Source organism: Lichenostomus cassidix, chromosome Z, assembly GCF_008360975.1.
Source record: "Lichenostomus cassidix isolate B80296 chromosome Z, HeHo_3.0, whole genome shotgun sequence".
In the NCBI taxonomy this organism is placed as follows: domain Eukaryota; kingdom Metazoa; phylum Chordata; class Aves; order Passeriformes; family Meliphagidae; genus Lichenostomus; species Lichenostomus cassidix.
In genome coordinates this window covers 47,965,034-47,983,553 of record NC_139511.1, presented here as the reverse complement: position 1 = coordinate 47,983,553, position 18,520 = coordinate 47,965,034, and the positions used below count along the sequence as shown (strand labels likewise).

The 18,520-nt window shown below is 37.7% G+C and overlaps 1 protein-coding gene across 3 annotated transcripts in view; it reads right to left on the bottom strand.

Annotated features, from left to right (window-relative positions):
* GLIS3 (GLIS family zinc finger 3) overlaps positions 1-18,520 on the bottom strand; it is a 160,502-nt gene that overhangs the window by 35,654 nt on the left and 106,328 nt on the right. For all 3 annotated transcript variants that reach the window (XM_085043118.1, XM_085043116.1, XM_085043117.1), the window contains exons 4-5: positions 12,604-12,765; positions 11,111-11,221 (exon numbers count right to left, since the gene is read on the bottom strand). In XM_085043118.1, coding sequence (XP_084899244.1) covers positions 11,111-11,221; positions 12,604-12,765 — 273 coding nt within the window. The remainder of the gene's footprint in view (positions 1-11,110; positions 11,222-12,603; positions 12,766-18,520) is intronic.

Below are 18,520 nucleotides of genomic sequence, written 5' to 3'. Positions count from 1 at the left end.
ATTTGAGGACTATTTTGGATTTTAATTTTAATTTGAAATTTTTTTTTTTTTTAAATTTGAGGACTATTTTTAATTTGAGGACTATTTGAGGACTATATTTAATTTGAGGACTATTTTAATTTGAGGAGTATTTTGGATTATATCATCACTAAAACAATACAGAATACCAAGAACACCACTTTAAGCGGAAAAATTGCAGCTGGGACAGATCTGAGAGGAAACTTTGAATAAAAAAATCAAACTGAGAATCTTACTTTAAAGAAGGGAAGTACAGTTGGAGGGAGTGCAGTGGCATTTTTCTAAAATAAACCAAAAAGCCACAGTTCTGTTGAAAATAGATTATTATTTTGCTCTACACAACTAGAAAGCACCCATACAGATGTTTGTGCACACACACACACACATTGCCTCTCTTCCTGTCTCAGAGCAGGTTGTATCAAATCTGAAATGTTATATAAATTATACCTATGACCCTTTCTATTTTATCCTTTTTCAGGCAGTTCCAAGAGGCTTGTAGCTGATTTTAGTGTGAACATCAGTCTAATAGCTGACCTGTGCAATTTAAAAAGCAGGAAAAAACTACTGTTTCATGCCAGGCTGATTTGGGGATATAGCTATTACATGATATTGCTAAGCACCAGTTTTCCCAAGTAAATGCAGTCTGACAAAGAAAACACTTGTGCTGCAGAATTATTTGCTTTCCCTTTCTGAAAATACATCTGTTTGGCAAACTGTCACTTCATGAGAGGAAATATGTGTAAAATAAACACATACTTATCCACCAGGTGCTTCATTTAGCAAAAACATATTTTCCTCCCTATCACGGATTACTAAAAATTGCCATGAAAATCTTTAGATAATATCAGATGTTGTTAGTACACAGAAATAAAGGTTTTCAGATTTTTTTTGTTTTAACTGCAGCATTCTTTATATAGCACTGGCTTTCACTTTAAATATTTGATTTTGTATTTATCTCCACTGGAACCTAAATGCATGCATGTACTAGGACCAGAACTGAAAAACTCTACCACTCCACTATCAGGAGATCACAATTATTGGCCTTAAGGCATAGGATTTTTACTTTTGCAATGATTCCTCAGGACATCCCTGCACATTTTTGTTCACTGTCTGTGAGTTGTCTGTTTAGTGTACAACATGCTGTGATACTAACTTCAGCCAGACAGGAACTCTCTAACACAGTTTTGAGTATTAGAGAGCAAACACTGTTTAGTGCAGCACTGGCTGCTCGGGGGATCCTTCCTGCAACTGAGTGCCCTGAGCACTGGGTGAACAGAGTGTTCATCATACACACTGATCACACAGTCATTAGCTATCCCCCCTTTCTTCACGTACATCTATTACTTTATTTTACATAGTCTTACCCCTTATCAGAAGTCCTTATGGGTTCTTTGGGGTCTTCTTTGATGGTTTCCAATGTCCTGTGTCCTTCTCAGGTGGCTGTTTCTCGACCCCCACTTTTGAATAAACACAGCATCATTGTTTTGTATAACTTCTACTTTGTCAGCCTTGCAGAGCTGAGCTTGCATCCTGCTTGTGTTTTACATGGCTTCTGTTTGCCCAAGTTACATCCTTCACCTACTTCTCCAAGGCTGTGCTGTTCTGTTCTCCTTATCAGAGCAAAACGCTGTTCTCTTCTGCTGTCCTTATCAGGCGAGATGATGATGTGGAGTGCTAGCTAGACTGGCAATGCTGACTTTCTGAGTTTCTACTGCCTCTGATTTATTTGGGGACATTTCTGTGTCAGGTTGGGTTTTTTGTTGTTGGTAAAGCCATAATTCAGCTCACAGAGCAGTCTCACAAACAGCTGTGCCAGAGACAGGGCAGAGCTCTGCACAAATGGGCAGATGACAGCCCTCCTTATATGGGCACTGCCAGTGAGCCCTGTTATATCACTACTGCAGGAGCAGTACCAAGGACTCCAAAATCAGCACCTGCCAATGCAGCTGCCCACACCCGTATGCAGCAGTGTGGAATTGCAGTGGAGGTCTCAGCCTGGAACAGGAACACACACTGAGGGCAGTATTAAAGACTCTAAGGGTGTTTGTGCTGCTGTCAGATTGCTTAACTACAACCTCCTAGACATCTTGTGCAGTTTAAATCTTGCTTGCTCAGACCCTAGTGGTGCCTAAGGAGCATAATGGACAGGACAGTGCATTCAAAGCCCAGACTGAAGTGTGACAGGCTAATGAGAGTAATGGAATTATAGAATCATAGAACCATTTAGGTAGAAAAACACCAGTATGATCACCGAGTCCAAATGTACAACCAGCACTGCCAAGTCCACCCACAGACTCTCTCAACCAGGCCACCAAAAGGAAGAAGGCTTCCTGCTCTGTCAAGACCATATTCATGCATATGCTGGGGCAGGGAAGTGAAGACAAAAAACCAGAGAAAATAATATTGTTTGATATAAAAAATGGACCTGAAGAATATGAAATGCTATGAGTACGCACTGACAGCTGTTCACAGAATTTTGAGACAATCTGGGTTTTTTTTTTTTCTTTTTTTTTTGCCATAGGTGTAAATGTAATGAGGGAGCACTTGTTCTTTCTTTCTCGTGCACTTTTCAACACATCACACTGTCAGAGCTCACAGGAGTACAGCTCAGGACAGAAACCAAGTACAGGAAGGAACTGTGATACAGAAACAAACATTAACCAATAAGTAAAACGAACCAACCATCCCCTGGTTGTAACAATTACCACAATGTCAGAATACCATGAAAACCACTGGGGGGTTTTGACATTTCCTTCTCCTTGGCAAGCAGAGCTCTAACCGTAGTGCTGGCAAACCATGTCGCCCGCGATGGAGCTTCCTTGAGCGGCATGCCTCGTGCATCCCATCCCAGCACACAGCACTGCCCTGCAGTGCTGGCAGGGAACAGGACCCTCAGCCACAGCCACTGCCCCAGAGTCTGCCTGCACACTCTGTTGTCCTGTTTCTCACTGACCACACTCAAAAGAACTCGTCATTCCTGGTCTCAAAAGTTTTCCAACAAATTGTATGATTAAATTTCTTAAACACTGCTGCCCATTCCTAATCCCTTTCTGCAAACATTCCTTTCAGGAAAAATTGCTGAACGCCATGGTGTCTGATTTATATTTCATTCTGAAGACAGGAAGCAAAGGGATTAAAGTTGGGGATTAAAACACTTACTACATACTACATTTTCTTCTGCAGAATAGTTTCTTAGTTGCCATGGGCACTGCTCACTGACCCCTCGCCCCTGAATGAACTTCTTTTTGCACTGGTGACATCTTTTAAGTGGACTCCATAGAGAACAAATGAGGGAAAATAGCCTTATTTTCCATTGCTCTCAAAGCAAGAAAACAGATTTGCTTCTCTTTCAATCCATTCTCTCCCTTTTGCAGTTTAAACAGTGAAATCTGAACTAAGAGTCTGAATAAGGTCAAGCAAAAACCGAAAGATGCAGAAGCAACTTATCTCATAGTGTAGTATGTTTGCTCCCCGAGAGGCAGGTGTTCTCAAACAGAGCAGTTCCTTCAGATTCATATATTCACATAATGGAGACTGTCACTGGTAATTAGTTTAGTGCCTGAATGACCTTCTGAAACACCAGTGGTGTAATGCTCTAACCTATCTTGGCTCCCTCCTTCCTCATCAATTAAACATTCTGCGTGAGAAAAAATTAAAAGAAAAATAATTTATTTCATGTAAGAAACACAATAAGCACTGTGTTTCTTGAGTTGCAAAAAAAAGCTTAGTTCAAATACTGAGAAAGAAAGGAAATTAAAGAAAAAACTGGAAATGCATAATGAAATTAACAAACAAAAGATACTAGCTAAAAAGAAATTCCCAGACACTGTTTTCTGCTCACATTATTCAGAATATCTAAAGGCTGGTATAAAATTTTGGTTTTTCTAAAATCTTTAAACAAACTGGTAGCTTCAACAGTTGTGTGGCAAAATCAATATATAATCAGAATAAAAAGCCTGTTTCTACAAGCAATTAGAAAATGAACAATCAAGAAGTATGCAGCCCTCTAAGAGGCAAGAGGTCTGTATTATTTTGCCAAGGAAATAATGTATTTGCTGACTTAACCCTCAAAATAGAAAGCCCAACAATCTCTCACAACTTCACAGAAATTTTCCATGTTAACCTGTATTGAAAACATCTGCATGCCTTAGTTCAAGAGAAATATTATTTGATAGGAGAATATCGTGTCTTTAAGCACTTGGCTTTTTTCCCATTTCTTGTTTTCAAGGTAGGGTGGACAGGTATATATGATACCTACAGGTTGAGCTGAGAAGTGTTTGAGAGCAGCCCTGAGGAGAAGGACTGGGGGTGATGATTGACAAAAAACTCAACATGACCCAGCCATGTGCACTCACAGCCCAGAAAGCCAAATGTGTCCTGGGCTGCATCCAAAGCAGTGTGGGCAGCAGGGCCAGGGAGGGGATTCTGCCCCTCAGCTCTGGTGAGACCCCACCTGCAGTGCTGCATCAGCTCTGGGGTCCCAGCACAGGAAGGATGTGAAGCTATGGGATCAAGTCCAGAGGAGGCCATAAAGTTCGTCAGAGGACTGGAGCACCTCCCCTATGAAGACAGGCTGAGGAAATGGAGGCTGTTCAGCCTGGAGATGAGAAGATTGCAGGGAGACCACATAGGAGCTTTCCAGTATCTGAAGGAGGCCTACAGGAAAGCTGGAGAGGGACCCTTTTTCAGGAATTGCATTGCCAGGATAAGGGTGACTGGCTTAAAACTGAAAGAGAGTAAGTTTAAATTAGATGTTAGGAAGAAATTATTTACTGTGAGGGTGGTGAGGCCCTGGCACAGGTTTGCCCAGAGAAGCTGCCCCATCCCTGGAAGTGTTCAAGGTCAGGGGTGGATGAGGCTTTCAGCAACCTGGTCTAGTGGAAGGTGTCCCTGCCCAGGGCAGGGGTATTGAAATTAGATCTTCTTTAAGGCCCCTTTCAAGCCAAACCATTCTATATTCTATATACATTATTCATTACAGGGCTCTAAAAGTGAAGTGAACTGTTAGAAAAAGAATATAAAATGACTAGGCCTCAGAAGAATTCCAGTATTAAGACCTGCCTCTACCGGTGGAGATTTTATATCCCCTTTTTGCTATTATGGGGGTTGCACATTTGGAGAAGAGGAATACCTGCAGGATCTTTATAAGCAAGGTGGTTTCTGTACTGGCCCCCTCAGTTCATATGGGAACCCTCATCAAGCTCAGCAGAGGCCACTCTGAAAGGCAATGCCAGTAATTGCTTTGGCCAGACGATTTATATCCTCATCCCACTGCTTTCAATGTCCTCCCCACCTAGTGTGGACTGTGTGCTCTACTGCAGTCTGATGTAGGAGTGGATATGGCTGAGGTGTAATACTGCCTGCTTAATCTCAGCAGTGCAGTATTCTGAAAGTATTCTGAAAACTTCCTACCACTGCTAGCTGACCAGTTTTGGAAGTGCAATAAATGCAATGTGGAAGAAATCATGCATAAATAGCACCAGGATAAGAGAAATTCTGATTGCCTTCTGTCCTTTATTCTTGCACAGCAAAATAACACCGGAAAACGTCTCCTTTCAGTCAGATATCATAGGAACAAATGCTGGAAGCATCCACTGTCATTGGGATAATATTTTGCTAACTCCCCATAAGTGACTGTTCAGCCATCATTTTACAACTGGCCAGTCTGTGTGAAAAAGGAAGATCATCACGCAGAAATAAATTGATCTGGAAACCCTCCACTTACCTCTTTTGGTCTCACCACTCCCTCCATTCCTTGATGATTTGGTACGTGTACTATATAAATGGCAAAAAAAATTCTCCATCACGTCTAGGTAATTTTCAGAAATATCCTTTGGACTGCCTTTCCTGAAGCTATGCCTCTGTGATATTTAATTTCTGGCAGAGACAGTATAAAAACTTTTTTGGTCCCAGAAAAATAAACAGAATTTTTAGGCTAAGACTAAATAGCAACCCAGGAGTATCACTAATGGATCTTCTAAGGTGTTAACCTGTCTGGTCATCTGAATACTTGAATGGATTCCTCAAGACCCATTTGAATGAGCTAAAGTGGTTCAGGTTTACTGGACAGACAGCTTTTAGAGGAAATTGTCAGGTAAACATTCAATATCTCAAAGCTTGTCTAAATAATATATCTGACCCATATATAATTTAAATAAAAAGATCAAAGATATGATCTAGTCACTATTAAAACTGCCAAGGAATCACAGGCTGGTGAGCTAAAAGAGGAATTTTTTTGGTATAAATCATCCTTTAAATCAAAGTCCAGACTAAGACTTTTGCATTCCCTTTAGGTGGTCTTGTTTAGGTCAACTGTTCAAATTATCTTTTCCTTTTTTTTTTTTCCCCCACAAAGATGGAGCTATCCAGTTGTATCTTTACCCTTTTCACTTTCTTTTAATTACATAGAAACAATATCTTAAATCTTTGTGGGTTTTGGGTTTTTTTGGCAGGACACATTGGCTTAAAGAACTATTGTATATGACAACAGTTATTTACTGGTATGGATAAAATTAAAACTATCTAAAAACTATCTAATTAAAACTATCTAACTTATCACATGATAAGGTCAATGTTAGTCAACTGATCTTGTCCTTGCCAAACAGCTGCACAAAATCAGAGCAATCTTTTCTCCTCTTTTAATTATGTCTTGTCTGTTTGAAAATGCACTTTTTTAAAAGAGAAAACCTTTTAGAAAGGCAATGGACATTGAAGATATTCATAACTAGATCTGCACAAACCCAGTGGAGAGTCCATTCCATTCCACTCACAGTGGGAATTGCACTGCAGTATTTGAAAATTAATTAAATATTTTCTTTAGATTTACAAATACAGATTTTGTCAGCATGACTGCTACAGTAATTGCAACTTTCTTTTCCTGGTATGCTTGTATGGAAAGGACAATGATCTTGTACAAGGCTGAGTGCTAGCTTACACAACAAATGGATTTTCATAAAGAGCATAATGGTGGTATTGACCTTCTCTAAAGGTTTCAAACTACTAGGTCTCTCTTACAAAGAAGGAGAGAGAGCTGAGCCTGCTCAGCCTTGAGGAGAATCGACTGAGAGGGACCTCATCAATGCCTGTAAATGTCTGAATAAAGGCTGTCAAGAGGATGGATCCAAGCTCTTTTCAGTGGTGCCAGGCAATAGGACAAGAGGCAATGAGCAGAAACTGATGCACGGCAAATTCCACTGGAATATGAGGAAGAACTTTTCCGTGCATGTGACTGAGCACTAAAGCAGGTTGCACAGAGAGGCTGTTGAGTCTCTCTCACTGGGGATATTCAAGAACTGTCTGACACAATCCTGTGCCATGTGCACTAGGATGACCCAGAGCAGGGAGGTTGAACAAGATGAACCAACCTGACCCATTCTGTGGTAATGTGTTCTAATAACAAAGGATCTGGATTTTGTTAATAATACAATAAGGACACAATAATGAGTAGAATGGTATGAATGATATGAGTACAACAGAACAGCATTTTACTTTTATCAAGGACAGTAGAACGGAACAGCACAGCCTTGAAGGAATAGATAAAGGATGTAACTTAGGCAAACAGAAGCCATGTAAAACACAAGCAGGACGCAAGCTCAGCTCTGCAAGGCTGACAAAGCAGAAGTTATGCAAAACAATTATATTGTGCTTACTCAAAAGTGGGGGTCAAGGAACAGCCACCTGAGAAGGGCATGGGACATTGAAAACAGAACCTAAGGAACTTAGAAGGACTTCTGATAAGGGGTGAAACTACGTAAAATAAAGTAAAACATATACATCAAGTAAAGGGGGATAGCTAATGAATATGTGATTGTTTTTGTATGATAAACACTTTGTTCACCCAATGCTCAGGGCATTCAATTGAAAGAAGGATCCTCTGAGTGACCAGCATGATGCACTAAAGAATGCCTGCTCTATAATAATCAAAGCTGTGTTAGAAAGTTCTTATCTGTCTGACTGTGTTATCAATATATTCCATAATTTCATTTTCACTAACTTCAGTAAAAAGACTTACAAACAAAAACAGCTATGGATTCTTGACTTTGAATACAGTACCATCAGTTCACAGATGAAAGACATTTGTGCTTCACTGAAATTGGGAAAGTGTAACCAATCGAAAATAAGCTTGCTTGTCTAGCCAACTTAGAAAAAACATCTTGTAAATTGTTGTCCTTTCAAAGCTGAAATGAGAACAAGATTAAAAAGCGAACATGTTTCAAAAGTAGTTGTAGTTCAGGGGCATACTGTACGTTAACATTCCTCTCAGCATCACTTTAATCTCTCATTTTGGGTACTGTCTAATTTTCTTTCACCTACTTCGTAGCTTAGAAGAAGCCCCATCTATCTTGCAAATGGTAAAATGAAATCCTGGCGGAGTAAGCAATTTTTCCTTTTCAAAATATGATGCTAAACACTGCTTTTGTCCCACCAAAATATTTTAAAAGTACAGACCAAATATTATGATGCATAGTGATTATACCTAAAATGTTTTACTAGACATTTTCAGCATCTGTTCCCAGATATTTGCATGGTATTTGTGTACATGTTTGCCCTAATTTTTATGCAGAATTTTTCAAATTACACAAAGATGATTAAAGTAGGGATGACTATCTTTACTCTCACATGGCTCTGCTTTCCCTGGAAAAGTAAATGAAATTTGATTGTACTATCCATTAAATTGCTTTCATTAAATGCATTTTTGCTGGGATCTTCTTGGTGTATAGGATTTCATCTCATTACCTGGGGAGATTCTCAGTTAAATGTATTTAGTGGATAACTAACGGTTGGGAGGAGAAAGGGAACAGTGACTACATTATGGATTTGCAGAAAGGGCATTTTTGCCTTATATGGCAAGTCATAGACACATTAACAGAAATTGCCTAAAATTTACCTATATCCCATTGCATAATCCAGCCCCATCTTAGAAAGCCAAGGCAAGAGTCAAATCTTTGAAGAAACATCTACAGAATCCAAGTTGAAGGTTCAATGTAAACACTAGCACAGCAAATGGCTGATTCTGCTGTTATGAATATACTTCATACTGCTATTTAAGTCTATGCAACATCAAAGACACATTTGCAGGTACAGTCTTGGAGAGCCAGCAACTTAAGACACCACAATAATGTCACTTGGAATGCAGGGGGGGAGGTTAAAAGGAGGATTAAAAGCAGTCAGGCACGATGTATTAAAGGAATCCATGACTAACAGGGTGTGACAGCAAAGGGTTTCATTCTTTTCAGCAGAATAGATCCCTAGGGCTGGAAGTATTAGTCCACTGTGCCTTTATCACCTTGGAATTTTTATGGTTATTTTTGATTAATTCACATTTTTGTAATTACCTTTTTGACATTAAGCCAATTTTCACTTTTAATTAAATCCATAAATAACCTTAATTCTTCATTAAAAGGTTTGCTGTTCTTATTTTTTATTATTATTACTGTCAGGAAATATTTCAAATACCAAAGCACAATGTTAGTTAGTAATTATAACTTCTCAAAGGTCCATTAACTAACTATGTTGTACCTTGTAAACATTTTGCAAACTTTGTCTGTGCTTTAAGTATTTAACTTGATAGAAGCCACAATTTTTCTTGTCTTTTTCTGGAAGTTTGGCATATTTCCCCTGCCAGATATTAATATATCCCAAGTGTTCAATGAACATAAATAAATCCTTATCAAACAGGGATGAAAAAAATGGAGAATTTTAAATCTAGGATGTGCCTACAGAGAGTGAAGTGAGGAGTAAAAAGGGCCAGGTTTAAACTGTTTGGCACAAAGAGGCAATGACAAATGAGCAAAATCAAATGGTGATTGAAATGCAGGAATAGGATTGAAATGAAGGAAAATCTGTCAGAGTAGTGCAACATGATAAAATGAGAGAAGTGATAAGACATTATTTCACCTTCAGTGACAGAAACACTACAGCAGGCTGTACTATATTAAGGTCCATTATGCCAATTTCAGTTGAGGCATCACACAAATTTCTCAGAAGGCATGTTGATCATGCTTGTAAAAAGATGGTGTCTGTATGGCCAAGATGCACTTCTGGGACAGGCAGGACAAGGCTCACAGATCTCATCTGGCAGTCGTGCCTCTGGGCAGCATTCACAGGTACAAGGGAGCCAAAGAGCTACTTATTCAGGTGAAAATGAGTGCTCCTTTACTTCATCTCTTATACCGGAGCAGACATGCATAAGTTTAAAGGAAATTGCTCAGGGACACAAGTCAGCTTCTGCTGCCATGTCCTGCTGCAACAAACTACTGAATCACAATTTACCCTTCCAATTTTTATACTGCAGCTTTACATACTGCCACTCAATGCTTCCAGTGCCACACAAGTGATTTTCTTGCTACTTTCTATGAACGGCTGTGCATTTAATTAAAAAACTTCTAAGTTAGAACATGGGGTTGACATTTCAAAGGCTCCTCTATCCCTCCCTCCATGCATGTTTCGCTTTTGTTAGGACCAGGTTCCATTAAAGTGAAAGTTTAGACTTTTAAATTCAATGATCTAAACAATCTAATGAAATAGTGTGAGTGATTAATAGGAGCTATGATGAAAAATGCTAAAAAAAAAAAAAATCATTCCTTAGGTCACAACTCAGCTCTTTAGAGATGTACTTATACATATGAACAAATGTTGACTCATGGACTTGACATCCACAGGGAATCAGCATGTGAAATGTTTTGGTATTGGAAGTATTTGGAATATGAAAATATAATTTAGAGGTTAATCTCACATACTGCCCTCAAAATCCATGCTTCCACCGGAGAGTAATTTAATAATGTGTATTTACCAAGTGGCAGAATTTAAAACCAAGCATTTCTGTTTGCAAAAATTATTTTTATTTACCTCATTATGCACATTTAGTGATTGACCATCACATCAGAAAACATAAAGTGTTAAATCAGGCAGCCTCATTAAGTCAAAGATTAAATTATCTATATACTAACCACATATATCTATTATTTGGTTTTTTTGCTAATGAACAGTCTGAAATGAACCCAAGTACTTGAAGATGCATTAAAACATGTAATATTATAACACTGATTTCTTCACATAAGCTTTACACCAGTCAGGACAGTAGAAAATTTACCTTTTTCCTGACTTGTTGCTCTTTGGAAGAATGGGCTTTCACATGCTTTCTCAGGGAACTTGGATCTGTGTATCGCTTAGTACATCCTGGAATCTGACAAGCGTAAGGTTTCTAAATCAAAGAGAAAAAGGAAAAAGCTGTTGATATATTGCAGATTTTTCCAACTCAGAATCCATTTTGAGCCTTGGGATGCTGCAAACCACGTTACTACAGAACAAAAATACTGCATGTTACTACAAGCAGAATGCTTGGCTATTTGTTAGAAAGGGAAAGGATGAAAGTAAAGCTTTTAAGGAAGACAAAATGAAAGACTTCATTACAGCACCTTTCATTGTTACCTTTTTTCTTTCTAATCAGTACAATGAATATTGCTAGATATACTTACAATTCTTCCACCCTCAGAGCAATCTTTGACTTAATCAGAAATTACAGTCTTTAGTGAATCAGGTAAAGAAACTGCAGTAAAGGCCCAGAAAGACTGTTTAGGATTATAGAAGGATCTGCTTCAGAAAAAGAGAACAAGAAAAAGTGTTAGTGTACTACATTACAAAGAAGGCAAGCAAAAAACAAACCAAGCATTGAATACTGAAGTTTCAAAAGTATTACATACAAAAAAAAGCATTTTAATATGAAGTACCAATTAACTCCTTCAGCTCACATTTTCTAATAATACTTCATTTTAGAAAAATACCACTCATGTAATATCTTTGTAGTTTTCTTAAAAGAAAGCCCAATAAATCTAACTCATATAAGTATCTTCTCCTACCTGTTCTAATCTGTTTGTCTTCCCTGAAGACTCGTAGGTTCACAATGCAGAATATTAAATGAACATTAGGTCCAACTATATTTTGCAATTTATCCTCTTATGTTTCACAAAGCCTTTCCGAAAATACCTCGTACAAATTATTAACTTGCCAGCCATAGTATCGACTATTCAAAATGGATAATTTATTTTTTTAACAGCCATTTAATTCAAATGGCATTGTTTTTATTGTATTTCTGGACTTCTAGCCTTTGGAAACTCTCTCTGAGAAAATATGATGTTTTGCTCTGAAACAGAGGTTTTTAAACAAGTCTCAGGTGTGACTCAAATTTACAAGCAACAATCTGTTGGCATAAAATAATTTAGATGTATAAAATTATTCTACCTCACTTAACTTTCTGGTACATGCCCCAGCCTTAACCTTTTGTCAAAGAAAACCTCTTTTTATTGCAGATGACTCCAGTTTCCCTAAAGATCAACTAAGTACAAGAAAGTTACTGCCTCTACCTGCAGCAAAGATCACGCAACTGTGGTCTTTTTATCAACTAGCTTGGTCCATCTCCTTGCATGCTTACATTACTGGGTCACTTTTGAAACAGCTTCAACAGTCTCATCAGACTGTCCCCCCTCCTATCTCCAAGGTTATGGGCTACCTGCTGCCACCAAGCTGGAGGAAAGGATCAGATGGTCTAATGTACAGAGGACTGCGAAGGGAGGTCTGTGTCCTTACAGTGTCTAAGTGTGTCCTCTGGTGCTTGGCGCGGTCGCTGGAGTTGCTGAATGCTTTCTGGCAGCCAGGGTGCTGGCAAAGGTACGGCTTTTCACCCGTATGGCTCCTCAAGTGAATCTTGAGATTTTCTAGTCTGGAAAAGGCTTTCTTGCAACCCTCAAACTAGAAAAGAGAAAGAAATTATTTTAAAGAAAAGCACACATCAGAAACTGCAAGAGCAAACACCGAACAGAAGGGTGAAAGGGTGTGCAGAGACCCCCAGCCTACTATGGAGTGTGGGTGTTGCTGCAGGGTTCAAACCATTTAGACTGTTAGAATGTACTTATCCTCCTCACACGTGGCTGATTTAGGAGAGTATGTCCTGCATTTTGCAGATGGTACACCAAGACCCAAGCACAGCACCTGTCTGGGAAACAGCACCAGCTGATTCTCCTCCCTGCAGCACACCGAGAGCAAAACGGTCACTGTGAGGTTCCTGAGACCTCTGCCAACTATCCCTATCTCAGCTCCAGGCTTCTTTGGATATTTGCAGCTGAACCTAACAGAGGCATCTCTCAGCACCAACCCAAACTACAGAGCAACAGCGAAGACCTGCAAGGAAATATCAGTCTGCTCCCCCTTGTTAATGGTGATGCAAGAGGTAAAATGATTTACCATGAGTAAATGTATGAAGTATTAAAAATACTGTAAGCCTGTATGGAGAACCAATAATCATGTGGCACAGTACTTCTATTCCTAATCAAGTACTGCATCTGTAAAGAAATCTATGTTTACGTGAACAGAAAAACAGTTTTTCATCGATGATGTTCTCACAGTATAATGTAACCTAAGGGAAACTAAAAGATCTGTTCTAATTGACACTAGCATTTTTATATAGATTTGATTTCAATTTGACTTAAATATTTATGAATATCAGAAATATAGGCTTTCTAAAATTTTCTGTTAGGATCAATTAATCTCATTCATTTCAGCTGCTGCATATCCCACTATGCAACATCTAAACTTTCTGATGGATAACATGCTAGTTTGTGGTTCTTGCATATGTCCAAAACCAATAATTCAGTAGCAGAGATATCAAACACTTCTAAAGCTAACACAAAAATTTCCGTCATTTAACTACCTATTAATTTTACTCACTTGAAAAGAAACAGGCCATTTTTCCTGGTGTCAGAATAACACAACTAAATTTTATAATATCTTTTGCAGTGCACATATGTTTACAAAAGCACAGATGGGAAAACTGACATAATTCTGACCATAATTAGCATGCCTTTCATACAAATCTGTAACGTCCCCCCAAAAAAGAAGAAAAAACTATACAAAATCTTTACCACCTCATTTTAAGCACATCTGTCTTTTGGACTACTGCAAAAAAGAATTACAAATTCAAAGAATAAAGTATAACTCACATTACCCATAAACCAGCCATATTAAAATTCAGCTTAAGGAATTAAAGCTTGATCAAGAGGATGAACAACCCCTGCTATACCATAATTGCAATTTATCTTTCCCTGACATGCATTTCAGAAAATATCTCAGCCCATGAAGCTTTTTATTTATATTCTATCTCTTTATCCAAAGCAAACCAGTGCTTTTCAGATTATCCAGTTTTGATCACTGAGCAATAATTTATGCTTGTATAAACAGTGTTGCCTTTATGTTTATGGAGCTTTAGCATGCATGCAAAACATGGTTGCAAGTGTAAAAGTATTTTTACTCTTTAGGATATATTTTTAGAATATGTTACAGGATAAACAAGAAAGTGAAATACACCAATATATCTTACAATTGCTTTGATAAAGACATCACATTTTTCTAGGAAAAACTAAAGAGTGGAGAAACCATAAAAACATTGGAGCTAGAAAACTGCTATAAGTTAATCACAAAAGGATAAAATTATAGAATGCTTTAGGTTGAAAGGGACCTTAAAGATAATTTATTTCCAACACCTCTGCCATGTGTAAGGACATCTGTTATAACAGGTTGCTCAGTGCTGCATCCAGCCTTGATTTGAACACTTCCAGAGATGAGGCATCTACAGCTTCTCTGGGCAACCTGTTCCAATGCCTCACCATCCTCACCATAATGAATTTCTTCATAATGTCTAATATAAATGTAGTCTTTCAGTTTTAAGCCTTCAAAAAATGACCTTCAAGAAGCAAAATAATTCAAGAGCACCTATATTAAATTTAGAGAGAAAACTACTGCTTAGCCCATCTTATACAGACAAGTTACTATTTTGTAATAACTTCATAAAAGAAAAACCATATATTCTAATGACTGTAACTATGCTGTACATAAGTATAATTGCAGTGTCTCAAGCAGTCATCAATTTCATAGGGTAAAACAGACCAATGGACAAGTTGTAAAAGCATGACTGTGTTCTGTTTATTTTGCAGGTTATTAAACTTTGAATCTTCAAGCATGCAAACAAACTTACACATGTAAATGATTGTTTATATGGTTGTAAAATTACCATTCATTTTAAATGGGCAAAATATTTAACTAAGCAGAACTGGGGACTGTTAACATACAAATTTAAGAATTGTTATTTCTGAAGACTTCTGCATTGCTGACTATAACTTGGAAGAAGAGATAGCTCTCTCTTCCCTCCACAGCCTTAAATGACTGTCTGGCATATTCACAATACAATACATAGTTATGTGTTGCTGAAAAGGTCATTCTAGCAAAACTGTCTACAAGCCTGTATTATTAAAAAGACCATATTTACTCAACAGTTAATGACTATTTCCTCTATAAATCAAGTTTCTTCAAGCCTTGTGAATCTCTGATTCTTAAGATAAAAGGAATGAAACATACTCTTTTAAATAACACAGAACATACACTGCATACTGATAAACAGATTTCAGTGGAAGTATCCCAGACAAGACAGGATTATTTATGGGGGACAAAAGTCAGGTAATTGATAATGGTATTTTGAAATGGAACTCATCATAATTTTCCAAATTATTAACTGTTGTAGTCACTTAAGTGTATGGCATACATTTAGCATTCTGAATCTGTTTAACAGTCCTTAATATATCCCTGATTAAACCAGATTTTTTGCAAGTATTATGTGGAATTAATTTTGCTATGTTTTCCTAAAGTCAATACAGAAATCACAGTTACTGAGCTTTTATTTTTACTGCTGCATGCAAATTGAAAGCATTAAGTAGCTTATATAGAAAATTTCCTCTTTGTACCTCCTAACGTTCTTTTTAAAACACATTCATGTTTATATTCTCCTTTTATAAGGACAATTATGAAAAATGCTAAACAATTTATTAACAGTGAAAGGTAAAGCACGTCAACAGAAAGAAAAAGCAGTGTTATGACTTTAAAACATTAATGTTCCCATGACTGCACTGTTCACCCTTGTTTACTCAGAGATGACGTTCAGCATACCAGGCAACCCTCCTGTAAAATGCCAACACAATTTCATAGATTTATATAAAATAATCTGTACAATGTGCAAAGCCCTGCTGGGTGCACCATGCATTTCTAAGCCCTGTCTGGAATTCAACAGCTGCCTTCTCTATGAAATACATTTAGACCCTTAAACTGCAGAACAGCATGGTAATACCTGTGTGAATACTTCAGCATCACTTGCAGATAGTCATTGGCCAAGTGATTAAGAAATTAGTCAGTTTTCTCTGCAAAAGGAAGTGTTCTGATTATCTCAGTTGATCACTAGTACAGCAAGGACTGAAGAACTTGTTCTGGCAGACATTTGTCTGAGCTCTGGTCCATTCTCTGAAAAGTATTTAGTCTTCATTTTAAAAGCCAAAGACAGCTTAAGAGCCAGCTCAGCTCCTCTTAATCCAGTATCTAATACTGTCTGGTATTAAAGATACTCAGTTTTACAGTTTGAATTTTTTTTGTTTCAGCACGCAAATAGTGTATTTTCTTTTACCATTTTTCTGCTATATTAATATTATAAGCAATGTAAAATATAACTTTTGATTCTAGGTATTTTCTGTTATCAAGTAATTTAACCTTCTCCCAAACAATTTATACATATCAAAATTACTTGCTTTCTCACTATAGACAATGCTTTCTCAGACTTACTTCAAAATTGATTCCAAACACAAAAGAAATTAAATTAATTACTTTTAGAAATACTGATCCCTGAACAGTATTTGATTTTACAGAAATGTTCAGTCCAGGATACATCATAATGTTACTGTCCTCAAATTTGGGCTTTTATTATTTTTTTCATCTGAACTAGCTATAGAGTGATCCGCAAATATTTTTAAGCATCATTGTATGTGGCAAAGGATCACCTTTTATTTTTTGAAGTGTGAGAGATATGAATTTCCCTTCTCCATTGTCATGTGTGAGGAAATATTTACGGAATATTATAATGAATACATTTCATTACATGTTCCTCACCTGGTCTGTCTATAAGCTTACTGGGAGAGGGGTGGTTTTCTTTCTTAAATCTGACTTTGCTAAACATTAGCCCACGTATAACCATTAAATTGCAGCAGCTGGCCTTCTGTGTACAAGAGCAAGCTATTGTCCACACAAAATCTCAATAACAAACCAACATACTTCAGTGACAGAATATGTGTTTTCTTCAATAAAACTGAATACATGGCTCAGGCAAGAAACAAAAGAGACTGAGGGTATCTCAAAAGGCTCTGATATCGGGAAACACATGAGCTACGTCCAAATTTCCTCAGAAAGTTAGATGTGGCATGCACTTAACAGAAAGGTGAAGCAGTCTTCCAACCTCTGCCAATCTGGCCTGGGGGAAATCAACCCAACCCTAAGTACACACATAGGACATATTAACCAGGTGGTTCAAATACATACTCAGAGTTGCAAAATAGCTGTTTGTTTGGCTTAGTAACCTGCTCAGTCATGGGGAACCTTAGATGATGCAAAATGAGAAGAAAAACGTGCACCCAGAAACTAAGATACATATCAGAGGGGAGAAATTCCTCACTGATTTTAAAAGGCCAACAAGATAAGAAACTTTAGCAAAAATACCTTCCATGAAAAACCAAAAGAAAATAATCAACATCTCTATCTTTCATGCCTCTTCTTCATTAAGCACAACAGATGCCGGAGTGGTCCAAGGACACACGGCATCGTAACTGTGGGACTGGGCTTTCCCCACTGCATCCACACAGGTAAGAAAACCAGCAGTTTCACAGATATGCATCTCAAATCAGACCTGGCTCTTTCTTTGCCAGTCAATGCATGGCAAACCCACATTAATCTATGACTGATTGCACATGACTGCATAGACACATGCTCTAGAAACTCCTCACACAACATAATTTGGTCCCCTTCTGACTACTTCTGCATTCACCTGGGATACAAAACATATCATCAATATTTCAGTAGTAGTCTTATCAATGTTAGGTATTCAGGTGACATGAATCAAACTCCCTTCTTCACTTAGTCCAGGATCATCCAAGCCTACTTTAAGTCACAGCATTTTACAGAGGGTTTTGATTACAGCTGGTAATATTAAATTCTCACTCAGGCTTTTTTCCAGGCATAATTTCTCATATGGTAATTATCAGATAAATGTCTTCTTTACTGCTTACATTTCTTTGCTTTTGGCTGATTTACTATGTGCCTTTTCATAATGCAATAATCCAGCAAAATCAATGAGATAATCTCTGTCAGTGGGATATTCGCAGTATTTGTATCTCTACTAGTCCCTGTAAAATGTATGGAGTTTAACTACTTAGGACCACTATTCTGAGTACAAGTGGAGTGCTCTTCATCTAGTATGTGCCCTTCTAATGGAATTTAATACAAAAAACTTAAAATCAGAAATCTGGAACTGTTTAGGTTGGAAAAGACCCTTCAGATCATTGAGTCCAACCATTACCCCAGCACTGCCAAGTCCACCTCTAAACCATGTCACCAAGCACCACAATTACAGATCTTCTTAATA